Source organism: Acanthaster planci, linkage group LG06 (assembly GCF_054643075.1).
Source record: "Acanthaster planci isolate LZ-2023a linkage group LG06, COTS_SCS, whole genome shotgun sequence".
In the NCBI taxonomy this organism is placed as follows: Eukaryota; Metazoa; Echinodermata; class Asteroidea; order Valvatida; family Acanthasteridae; genus Acanthaster; species Acanthaster planci.
The window spans coordinates 21,763,427-21,776,964 of NC_141782.1; the positions used below are offsets into that span (position 1 = coordinate 21,763,427).

The 13,538-nt window shown below is 40.5% G+C and overlaps 1 protein-coding gene across 3 annotated transcripts in view; it reads left to right on the forward strand.

Moving 5' to 3' along the window:
• LOC110980059 (protein phosphatase 1 regulatory subunit 16A-like) overlaps positions 1–13,538 on the forward strand; it is a 67,477-nt gene that overhangs the window by 35,072 nt on the left and 18,867 nt on the right. For all 3 annotated transcript variants that reach the window (XM_022236358.2, XM_022236359.2, XM_022236360.2), the window contains exons 3-5: positions 8,946–9,016; positions 11,332–11,477; positions 12,954–13,057. In XM_022236358.2, coding sequence (XP_022092050.2) covers positions 8,946–9,016; positions 11,332–11,477; positions 12,954–13,057 — 321 coding nt within the window. The remainder of the gene's footprint in view (positions 1–8,945; positions 9,017–11,331; positions 11,478–12,953; positions 13,058–13,538) is intronic.

Genomic DNA, 13,538 nt, shown 5'->3' on the forward strand with positions numbered 1-13,538 from the left:
AGCCGACCCCGGCAAGCTCGGTGGTCGAGTGGTTAAGACACCTGCACTAGTAAGCAGGAGGTCGTGGGTTCGAGTCCCACCCGAGTAAGCTTGTGAGGTTTTTTTCGCAAGCTCTCGGACAAGCACTGAGCATACAGTGTTTATTAATATACGTTGGGTAAGGGCAAAGCCGTTATATATAATTGAGTATCAAGTTTAGTATCTTCATTTGGTGGTGCAAGGGTTTCTTACAGATGGCAGGCAATTAAGATTCCTTCAATATCTGCTGCTCAGAAGCTTCTGGCATTGGTTTTCCTTTCTCCCTGATTTGGAAGATACCAAACGGGCCAGATTGCAAGAAACAGGGATGTGATTGGAAAATTGGGAAAAATCCTGAAACTGCAAGCGCGACACGCAGCCGAGACTTCAGAAAACATGAAAGTGTGAACATCAAATGCGGCCTTCATATTACGCGCTGCGTGTGTGCAAGCGCAATGAGCATGAACACTGCGGTGCGTGTACGTACGATGCAGCTGGGCTCGATAAGCACGCTAGGCTTCTCATTTACTCATATAAAATGCACGCGAAATACAGTGCTGCAGCCGAACTGCCGAACCGAACCAAAACTCGTCGAACATGGCACTTTCGAACCGAACCGAACTGGTCGGTTCAAATGTTCGGCTTTCATATGGCATGGCATTGATAGCGCACGGAATGCACTCACGAAAACGTGATAAAAAAGCAAACACAACGAAAAATGGATAACGTGTTGTGCCGCACCGGCGCTCAGCACATGTGCGTGCACACACGTACATGTACATGTACCTGTACCTGTACTATGAATGTACTGTACATGTACAAGTAGATACAAGTATATACACATGTACGTGTACATGTACAGTAAACTTACGATGGCCCCGCATCACGCGATGGTTGTAAAAAGCACGCGGTGAGATTTTTCTAATAATCAACCGAGAACATGCAACGTACGGCGTTTCCACTGCACAACATTTCTAAATTCTCACTACATCCAACTGTGCTTAAGTATATTCAGATTTAGCATCATGTTTACAAATTTCCAATAGCCACGCCTTTACGCTTCACATTAGGCCAATGATGTCATAAATGGCCGTGCAAAACGAATTCTGATTGGATGCTGATCACAGTCGGACTCATGGTCGATGGATGCAACTCCGGAGGGAAAACTGATTTTGCCAGGCGGGCCTGTCCAGCGCTCCAGAGCGAGACAAGATTTGGGTCGTGCTGCAGCCCAACTTGCCTTTCGTTGACCGTATTTGATCGTAGTTGAAGCGTGAATACGTTGTAATGGAATTCAGCCAAATCTCTAAGTTTTAGCAAATCTAAAATAACAAAATGCCGTTATCCGTTCAAAAATGACTAATGGAAAACGCCCCTTTGACTACGTGGGCTCCATCCTGAAAACTTGATACCAAAGTTCTTCTTGGAATACATCGAAAGCCATGGTTTGGCTGTTGAATCTTTTCGTGAAAAATAACCAAAACCAATTCGCTCAAAATCTCATTGCCAATATCGACCATGCATGTCACACTCAGTCATACATGTACATGTTTGTAACGGAGTTTCCCTATTGGTTCAATGTGGTTGAACAGTTGAAAGCTTGTCTTATTTAGACTCCACACACTGCTTTGCTCCGTCGCACGCGGTTGTCAGAGGCACAGTGCATGCGTACGTGTAACACAGTGACGTCGGCGCTGAGGCCTCTACTCTATTTTATGAAGGTTTTATGAAGGAGCATGAATATTAATTAAATATGCCAAGTTAGCGCACTATTTCCGCCATTCAATTTGTTAAGTGAAACGTCACACCACTTTAACCCACACCCACTGCATGTGAAATTCGTTAAGTGAAACGTCACACCTCTTTAACCCACACCCACTGCATGTGAAACAATGGAAACCGAAAGGAAACTTTAGCATTCGTCCAATCGCAGTGTTGCATGACTGACGAAGTCGTACTGACAAGCCGGGTAGAAGCTTGCTCAATTTATGACAGATCGATTTCAATATATGCCGCAAGGCAATCAAAATGGCGGTAAAACACCGTAACGAAACTGCCGCGAAACAGATTTTCGTTGTCACGAAAAGAGGGATATTTAGTGCCAAAAATAAAGACGCAACGCAGGTTTGGAATTTTATTGATCAATAACATTATTTTCGAAAAATCACAATGCACACTTGCGTATACATGTACACACTTTTTTGCGATGTTTGCGTACATGTAACTCCGAAATATCATGACGAATAATTGTGACAACTCGAACAGAACCGATGTACGGAAAAAGGATGATTACTACAGTAAAATGAAGCCAAACACACAGCAGTAACGTTGAGTGAACCTTGGATTTGAAAATCGTAATGCACTTGTTCTTTTTGCGCGGCAACAATGGGCCTGCTCGTGTGCTGCAGCTGGCTGGGCTGCGCCGTGACATGCCCGGAGCTTGGAAGCCGGCTTTGATGATTGGTATGCATGTACCTTTACTGCATCAAGACGGTACGTGCACTCAGAAATAAAAAAAAAAATAGTGCATGTAATTTACTTTGCTGTTTGCTTGATCTCGCTGTGGTGATACCCTTACGTGGCCCGTGCGTGAGAACAAAACGATTGACGCGCATAAATATAAACAACCCTAATTGTACAGGGAACGAATGCGACGTTAACCTCTCGCGTGTGATTTGAAACCCACGCGTGGCAATTGGAACTTAATATTTTTCTCCTTGAGCACTGTGTATTTGTTCCACGCGAGGCCCTGCATTGCCACGCGTGGATCCCCTGCGTGGATGTCTCTTAATTTCGGGCCGTACTGTATGTAGTTATTCATAATTGAAATGACATAATCTTGAATAATGTATACAGAATTTCCACCAATCAAAGTAGTAAGACTTGGAATTTCCACCAATCGAAGTAGTCAGACTTGTAGGCTTGTTCATTATAATAGAGGTATGAACGATGTGAAAACAAGTCCAACAATTTGATTGGCTGCTACCTGTTTTGGTAGATGAGCTGATTCCCTGTGTACAAATGGCTGGCAGAGTCGAGATTTCTGAAGTCATAATAATAAGTAGACATAAGAGGGGGTGAAGCAAGTGACAATGCATGGCTGCCATATCCAAAGTTTCATAAACGCAGATAACGTAACAGAAGATCCTGGCTTGAGTCGAGTCTAATGTTATGCCCAACCACGGCCAAGTAATTTGAATAGAGCCATACATAGCCCAAGAGTTCTTGGAAAGTCACTTCCTCAAAAAGCCCATGCAGTACTAGTGTGTGTGTAGTCGACCAGATAAACTGTTACCACAATGGCCAATTTTATACATGTACATGTACGTGTACATGTATGTAAAGAAATTTGCTAAGCACTGGAAAATATTTATTCAGCGGAAACAGATTACATGTACATGTAAAAGACAAAAATATATTTGATGTCTACTGCTGATTTGACTGGTTCTCAGCACTCAGCAGATTTGTGTTTACTACATGTAATACAGTGTACATGTTGTGCTTAGTATGTATGGTACCAGCCAAGCAGTACCATGAACTTGGGCCTTGGTCACTAGAGGAAGCAGACAGAGCGTATCATTGCACCAACCCAGCCTCCCAAAAATGCAGTTTATCTTTACAATAAAAAGGTTGAAGCACATGAATACAGTATGTACAATACGGTAGGTCTGCATCATAATGGACACTAAGGCCTAGGTTCTACATGCAAAATCAAAGCAAATTTGACGTCATGAATCCTTTGTACAAAATTTTGCTTGAGTTGAAATGTGTGAAAGGGTTTGTAAATTTGTTGATTGAATATTTGATCTGATGGCACAAGATTCTGTTTGTGATCACTTTTGTGGCAAATACACATTTACTGTATAAACTAGCGTTAAGAAACCATGTGATATTCAAATCTGGGTAGGGGAAAGGCTGGCCTGCTATTATTTTGAGCACAGCCTCCAACTCAGAATTGAAATGTTTGGAGATCAGAGCAGATGACCAGAGCCTCCCTGAAGTATGTTCAGATGGAAGGCAAGTTTTCAGCTACATGTAGCTCCAATCCATGAACTCAGTGGGTGTTCTGTAGAGCTAAGTGTCGCCCAAGCAATGGTTAACTTCATTTTCCGCTGAGCTCATCCCTTGATCATCTTCCCGTTAGCTGTTCCAACCACCCTTCCATCTCCTCGTCAAATTTCTCACTCGTACTTTCTTGGCCCGTTGTTTCCACAGTTCCTTGACGCCCCTGCACATGGGCTCTCTATTTCCTTCAAAAGAAATTGTAGCAGTCTTGACTGATTATGAACCGTGATCAGATGGGACTTGTGAGATGCATAAAACTTATAAAATGATTCTATCGCCTGTGGTAATTACACGAGATTCAGTTGAAGACAACAATTCAGGCAAGGTAGGGGATGTACTGTATTGCTCTGCTCAGTTCCTTACAGGGCAGTTTCACGTGCAAGTGGACATTTGGTTATGCTGTTAGCGACCGCATTGTCATGGGCCATTCTGAATTCTGAGCTTTTGGGGGGAAAAAAAGACACTTACTGGTAGATAGTAATGTTGCACAATTATCTTTAATTCCTCTTTTTTCTTATGAAATTTGTTTGTTTTTGTAAATTGTGATTAATTAATCAGTAGAAGTTGTCAGCAGTGAAACAAATTATGTGAAAGTGAACTTGATGAGGATGTTGAATTTGCATAATTCTGCAGATGGAAGACAGACTTAGCAGAATTTCCCTTTGGAAGTAGCATCTGATATTCCACTGAAACATTGTGGTGGAAACAAATCAGACATTGCAAACTGATGCAAAAACATAATGTGTGCTGGAGTAGCACCGATACATTGCACAATTCTTGAGTTTTCTTTTGAATACTTCCTGGTTTTGATCTCTCAACCCACGTCACTCAGTCTTTTCATCAATATTTTGTTCAACTCCCCACCACACTCACTGTTCATACATGTACATGTACATGTACACAGCCTCTCGATAAAAATAACACTGTTCACAGCAACTTGGTTCTGGTTATAAATACATGTACCAATACATATATGTGATGATTTGGCAGTCCAAGCAATTTTTTGCAATAAAAGTTGACTGTACAAACTATTGGATTATTCCCTTCGTAGATTTGCTTTTACATGAGAAGTTTGGACATCAGCAGGTACACTCAACTTCCTGAGTTTTGAACAACTTCAGAAAGTTCTCCAAAGTTAATGTGCCATGACTGAGGTCAAGTCATTCTTCACAACTTGGCTTAACCTTTCCCCTTGTTGGCTAGTCAACTTAAGAGCAGTTTCTGTTTTGTTATCCAAACTTGTCGCTTACATTTCCCTGTACTTGTGCGATGCCTGCACTGGGCAAGCCTTGTGCTTCACTTTGTTGAACCAACACCCACTGTACTCTTCAAGTTTTTGATGGGAAAAAAAATCAATGTACATGTGCCGACAGATACTTGCACAGTGTATGGCCTTGTGGGATAGTTCCTTTGTTTCTGCATGAAATAGTACAGAACATGTGTGTTTCATCTACGCATATACACTGTACATGTATACTCAAATTACCCTCATGAAATGCAAGTGTGCATTCATTACTTAACAGTTTGACTGCTGTGATGTTAGACATGATGTTTCAATACCCGAGGCAGTCATTGCATCTGAGGCAAAGCTTGGGTACTGTTCATCCCCGAGGGTGTTAAAATGTCATGTCCTACATCAGAAGCAGTCCGTAATTGTTCTGTTACGCTTCTTTCTTGCATTCTTTATAACATTTCCCCCTCTTGTAGTCTTGAATTTTTATAGGAAAAACAATTTTCTTGGTCTTGCTGCACAGAAGCCAAACTCAGTACATCACCGTATTGGTGGCACACATCTTGCTGACAAGAAATACACGTATCACAAAAGTCAACGAGAGCTCAATTTTGTAACGTTACAACAAATATTCACACCACAAATTTGCAAAAGTTCAACACATTTCAACAATTGCAAATTTTGCTGTGGACATTTTGTAACGTCAAATTCACTTCACTTTGGCACTCAGCTGAGTGTGCATTGGCCTACAGGAGAAGTAAAACTCTGCATACATGTACATGTATGTCTTCAAGCTTAATGGACATCACTTTGGAAATTTATGTACAAACTTTGAAAAAATAATATTCAACTCTCGAAAAAAATTACAGTGCTCCAACAGCTGATAATATAGGCTTGCTATTTCACTGCTTCCACCAGAGTTAATACTGTATGTACTTAAGGGGGGAAGGGGGTATCGCTACCAACATTGGAGCGTGTCTCATTCACTACTCAGAAACGAGCGCAAACACACCCCATTTTAGTGAGTTGAGAGTGCACTTAATTCATGTCTTACCATAAGTTAGAGCATTTGTTTCACTGCGTATCATGTACTCACGTAAAGTACATTGTATGTTTGCCCTGTCAGTGTGCCCCAGGTTTCGTGTGTGCTTCACTACTATTTTTTATGGGAAAGGGACAAAGTGCAGTTGAAGTCTACTGGCGCGCATATCCAGTACTTCCGTGACCGTGGTTGTAGGAGAATACTGACTAAAATGATGGAAGACACTTTGCGGATGAATATTGCAGTGTGTGAAAGTGCTTACATGTAGTGGTACATGATAATCGGACAAAAACCTTACTACCAATGTTCTTGCAGCAGTGTCCTGTCCTCTGCTCGGACCTTCAACGGACAATTTCTTTTATCAGGAAAGTCAAAACCAAGTTGTGGGGGCAAGAGTTGTCCCCGTAACATTTACACATGTACACTTAACACTTGTAGTCATCATAGCCTTGTAACATACATGTACATTGTGTGTGTACTGATTGTAGCCACTTGCTACTTGTTAAGACTTAGAATTACATGTACTCAGTGCTGGTATACGTATGTACAATACATGTACTTGAATAAAGGCGAGGGGTTGAACCATGAAGCAGAAACTTATAGTCCATGCTGTGCATGTATGTACATGCACAAGGCCTTGTATGGGGGGGGGCATTTAAACTGATTGAGAATCAAGGACTTGTGAGATGAGCCAAGGTTCAGGGTCCCAGGAATCAAAACTATGAAAGAAACCAACAAAAGCAAAGTTATCAAAGTGAGAAAAGGAAACACAGTCTGTGCTTCTGAAAAGGTAGCCTTGGCAGCAGGTGGCCATGAATACTGTTCTTGGGTCAGTATTGATATAGTGTTTGGCTTTCACTTCTTGAGCTGTGGAAATTGGACGACACAAAATATGCATGGAAGTATGGTGCTGTCATTACAACAAAAGATTTGCTGTGAACATGTGATTAAATCAGGTTCAGGTGCCTTCGTTGTCCCGGGCCAGGCTCATGTTTCAATCTCAAATTGTCACAAATAGCCATTTTGACTGTAAAATACGGGTGCTGAGATTAGATGTGTCATGTCATACAGGTACTGTCCTATCATGGAGCTGTGTTTCATTTACCTCCATGGTCCCACAGGCTAGGCAGAAGATGGTGGAGGGGGGGTACAAAATAATGACTGAGTTGTGATGATGAATGGCAACCAAACCCAAACCTTAAAAGATTACATTGAGGCCCGGGTAGGGATTTTCTATATGGCACACAAAAAGACCGGAGATGCATGCATTATGCATGTCCTGTGCTTGGAAACTCCCTACCTGAAATCTACCCCAATCCGACTTGGGGTATTAGAAATCTACCCCAATCCGACTTGGGGTATTAGAGACTTTTTGAAGAATTCATTACTGAAGGCCCACTGCATTTTATGAGGCATACAGGTACATGTAGGCTCTGTATTGTTCCGGTATTGTAGGATATTTATAGAATGCCCTGTTGGCACACTGAAATGAACTCTTTTTATCATTTGTATTTTGGAGGGTTTAGGCATAATACCAAGAGATTTGGAATAAGTAGCAAATTTAAGGAAACTTCATTCTTTAGGAAATGGACAAATGATCTATTTATTTGATTTTTTAATGAGAACGTGAAAAAGAGCCCCTACCAACTGGTGCGTTTTATTGGCTGTGCACACCTGGGTCAGCAGTATGCCAAGACCCTTACCACATGGAAGGGACAATTATTTTTTTCCGCAGGAGAGTTTTGAGTTACCACGGTAGGCTTATGTATGTTTCATCATGTTTTTTGTTCCCACAACTGCAGAACAATTATGATGATGTTTGTGTTATAATGTGCGTGTTCATATATTTTGCTCTCGAGTGCATTTGGTTCAGTAGGATATTTGAGGAAGAATATGCATGTACTCAGAACAGGTTGTAATGCATGTACCCATATGACTACACATACTGTACATGTACATGTACATTTGGTCTTGAGTTGCAGGAACCTTAACTTTTTGTTTAATACAGGAAGTTAAAACGTACAGTGTGTCGAAACTGGAGACCAAAGGGGTTCTCTAGACATGTACATAAAGACTGTAATTCTGTGTGAAGTTTTCTGATGTTGCGTTTCCCACAGTGCCCTCCCGACCAGGGCAATTGTGATGGAACAAAACATGCATGTGTCTTTGGACTTGCAGAGAGGGAATGTGTCCATGGACTTGCAGAGGGGGAAATAAGACACAAACTGCATCTACATTTATACCGGTAGCAACAAAAGATTGAAAAAGTTTCTGGTCAGCCATTTGTCAAGGTCCAATGACTTTTCATGTGCAGTCAGTTTCATCCACTTTTGTTCAGACATAGTGGGAAAATGATCAGGAAAGGATATCTGCTAGATCTATGACTGTACATTTAACCCCCTGGGTGGGCATGGTACCTGTAGTGTACATGTGTAGCCGTTAGCAGCCAATAGACGCAATCCTCTAACAGCCTATAAAAGCTTGTTTTTGCTTGATTTATTCCCAATACAATTAACCTGATATTACAATGTATCTTCTCAGCTAACCAGTAATCTTTCCTGCTTTTTTTTCTTCATCTCATTAATGCAGTGCGGATGCTACTTGAGTCAGGAGTTGATCCCAACATTGGTAATGAAGATGGACTAACAGCGTTACACCAGGTGAGATGTCTTAGGGTCAGAGTGGTCATTGAACAGTGGTCTTGGGCTGTGGGCACAAGCATGTCCTCACAGGTGAACAAGAGAAAGGCTGAACTGACCATCTGGTTCCCCACCTCCATAGCTACAGTATTCGGAATAAGAATAATGGAGGGACTTGGAACAGCCTATTCACGGTTTTCAACCTGCCTCTTGAAGTACATACGACATGTACAATGTTCCGCATACACTGAGTAAAGAATAGCATAACCTAAACGAGGAAGTGCACATGAGTGGTGTTAGCCCATAGAGATGTCGTCACTACATGTACAGTAGGTAACAAAGTGCCCTCTTTAATTTATGCGCTGAGTCAAGCCACACTTACAAGTACATGTACTGGTACTTATTCAAACACAACTGTGTTCAATTTAACACTCAGGTAGTCATCTTGTGCTTACTCAAGCCTAGCCCAAGTAACCAACCCGCTGAGCCAGTTATTATTACTTGGGGAAGCATCCCACAATGCAGTGCAAAAACATGGCTCCCTTAGTCTGATAGTGCAATGGAAAGCTTGCGGTGCCCACTGTTGTAAAAAGTTTGGAAAAATTTTTGAATGATAATTTGACCCAAGTCAAGCAAGTTCTGTAGAAAGGCTTGAAATGTGTGTGAAGTACATTGTATGTCAATTTAAAATACTGGTAATTTGGCAACTCTAATCATTATATGGCCTCTTGACCCAGCTGAGACATTTCACGTAACCCAAGATTGTTCATTTTCTCACCACACATTGCATATATGTATCCATGCATACCTGTGACGAAGGCACTGGTAATCATGAGGGAAACTATCAACATGGCTTCTTAGGAACATGGAGAAACAAAGCATATACACTCCTCAAAAAAAGTGAATGATCACTTTTTATATTGGTGTATACTTTTTATCTGAGATATTTTACTGCTGAAAATGTGCATTAAATGATTTGAAACATTTTTTTTAGTTTTTATAATGAGAACACCATCTAGACAAACAAACTAGACCCCACTCATTGCTTGGAAAAAAAATTACAAGCTAAGAAAAAAGTGGTCCTTAACTTTTTTGAGTAGTATATATCTCTTTGATGTTTGTCACAGCGTTTTTCTGTTTCTAAGGACATTATAAGTTCGAGGCATTTATCTTCAAACAAATTCTGATCAATGCTCATGTCAGTCTCATGACCAGTTCTGCACGTGTAAGCACATCTCACACTATAGTCATTACTCTCCAAAAACATATGACTACCACTGGTACCATGGTGCATGTATAAATTCGTTGATCAGCAAGGATTTAAGTTTGCTTGTGTTTTTACAATGTGTGTAGATAGCGCAAGTTTTAGTAATTTTTCACAAAAGGTATACATTGTACATGTTTGGAATTAGTTGGGAAGGCAGTGATATTTTGTGGTATCATGCAAAAAATGTAGATTTTGTTGATACAAAATTTGGTATTCGCCTATTTCTTTTTGATTAAACAAATAATGTCCTTTTTATAGAACATGAAATACAGGTACATGTACATTACATGATGAATTACTCACTTTCTGACATGAACAAACAAAGCATTCATTTACCTTACAATTTGACAATTGATTTATAATCCCTCCATTATTGAAATCTGTTCCCCAAGAGGCTTTGTTTATTTCATTATGTTTATAAGCACAACCTGAGTATGACAGATTTACCAAATACTAGTAGTTGCCTGAAACCTGCCACGTTGGTGTTGATTTAATATTGTGCGTCAACGCTTGCCTTATTCATTTGACCAAACTGGCAGTCAGACGTCTTGAGTAAGAGTAGCATGATCAGTCTCCTGCTCACGTTAATGCCCAAATGCACTTTGGAGGTCTTGTCAAGGGGGGGCTAGGCTGTGGGAAGGTCTGTGACTACTGTAAACGATTGAGATTCTAATAGTGGTTAATGTGCCGAGGTGCAGAGAGAGATGGGCACATGTTTCAAATCGATTTCTGTCTAGTACAGTTGGCTTAAACTGGGGATGATCAGAAAGGACAAATGTGGTGAAGCCAGACAACAGTGATCATTATCAGCTCAAAACTTGTCATCACAAATTTTATTTGCTTAATTTTACAAGATGTCATAAAAATACTTTTTATCTTTTGTTCTTGCTTTGCTCATTTGTATTTTCCTTCGGAATAATGGCCAGTCTTAAAATAGGCTTGTTTGTTGATATATATGGGCCTGAATACTTACAGGTAATGCTTAGAAAAGAAACTAAAAATACCGTTATGTTTGTGGACAGATAGCATTAAACATATACCTCTGTTTCCTCTGTCTATTCAACAACAGTGCTGTATCGATAACAATGAAGCTATTATGAAGCTGCTCGTGGAACATAATGCCGACGTGAATGTGACGGACCGAGAACTTTGGACACCCTTGCATGCATCCTCAACCTGTGGACATGTGAATCTTGCTCGTTTCCTCATTACACAGTATGTATTTCTATGTAGTCACCCTTGCAAAGACTTGTATGTTAGCCGTGCTTTGGTTTGTCAGTCTTGGTATACGGTATTCTCTGCATGCAGATAAATTGCCTCAGCAGATAATCAACAGGAATTCCTGTACCTGGTACATAAAAAGACCTCAGTTTTTGCCATAGTCTGGGTTTCTCTGCTAATTTTAGATCCATGTTGTAAAAAAAGAAAGCAGCCTCCTTATTTGTCACTGCTGATTTCCTTGCATGTGAGATTAAATAACCGACAGTGAGCGTATCAAATTGCTGACTTCCTGCAAACTTGCACATGAGCAGCTGGGACTCTGTGTTCTGTTTTAAGGGTATTGAAGACTTGGTTCATTCCAGTATTCCTAGGGAGTTTTGACGTACAAGGTAACTCAACGATTGATTCTAGGTTATTTTGTTTTTGTTAGCTTTGTGAGGTTTTTGTGGTTGGAGGATCCCGATCCTTTTTGGCATCATTATTCATGGGTTTACTTAACGAACCAGTGGCCATTTCCTCAGTTTAAACATGGTTTTATAACCCAGCAAATTAGGCAGTGATTAATATTGACAGGCTGGTTTGCCTTTGTTTCAGAAAAAAGGCCTTTTTTCTGGTCGTATTTCACACATTCTTTACATCCTGGCAGCTGCTTCATGGTACGGTACATGAGGGTTTGTTCCCTGGAATTTGAGCGTTCAGATATTGCACACTTGAATGAAAAACAAATATTATTTTTAGCTGACGAAGATTCACTCCGCATGTATATCATTCTGCCTTATGAAAGTTTTCTTTCTTGTAGAGAATTATAAACAATCACATTCTACTTGTTTCTGTACCAATTAGGGATGTACCAATGATATTTATGTGCTTGCAGGTACATGTACCGATAGATTTATTGGAATCTGTGTTTACTCTGGTGTATGCCGGCTAAAAACATTTATTCTTGCATTTTTGGAAATCCAGGATATATTAAGGGTTACTACATGTATATGTAGCTAGCTTGCTCATGAAGTGGCTAGTAAAATGGCTGTTTTTGTCTCCAATCACTGTTTCTTCTGCATCTTTGATATGACACTGTACAAATGTACAGCATACTGGTAGTTTTCAAGCAACAGCCAGGGGCTTGTATGTACTTGTAACCTCTGTGAGTCCACTCAGGTTCATGCCCAGAGTAATCCTCCCGAGATTGTCCATATTTTCGTGGTCTCATAAAAGTATGTACAGAAGGGGGAATTTCTTTGTACAGTGCAATGTATGTATGTGTAGTTGTAAGTTATACCTTTATTTCTTAGTCCTTGTGTACATTGTTTGTACATGTTCATCTTTTGCAGTGTGTACACGTACAGGAAGTGGTATCAAAACATGTATCCATTTAGCCACCAGCTACATGGGTGTGCACAAATGAAATGCATTTCTTATGATAGATGTATATTGATTGTTACTTTAATTATTGGTTTTTTTATTGTGCAGTGGAGCGGAACTCTTGGCCATAAACTCTGATGGCAACATGCCCTATGACATTTGTGAGGATGAGGTCACGCTTGACTACATCGAGTCTCAAATGGCAGAAAGAGGTGGGTGGATATTGGTAACATAGGCATGTTTACTAAGCAATTCCACCCCTCCAGATAGATAGATGAAAAGTACCGGTACCACCTTACACCGTCGGATACGTTACGCTTGCACGATTTCCCCAAGGGGGTCCCCCACCGAAGTGCCTTTTACTTTTTTCACACCCGAGTTGTGAAATGGTCTCCATGGCAACAGTGAGATGAGTAGACTCCTATTCACACCAAATGTTTACTTTGGTGTAAAGAGAAAACGACCTTAAAGTGCAAAATTCAGCAGTGTGACCAAGGAATCTTTGTTGCCTAGAAACCAAATTCTGTGAAAGAGTTGTTACAGAATAGATTGCAAGAATATTTGGTTTTGAATTTTTAAGTTCTTTGGTTTCGTTTTGTTCTCATGATATGGATTCTAGAAGTCATGCTAGCGTTTCAGTAATCTTTGCTGGTGGTTTTAACAGGAAGAATTTCAGCTGGAAGAAATCATCTC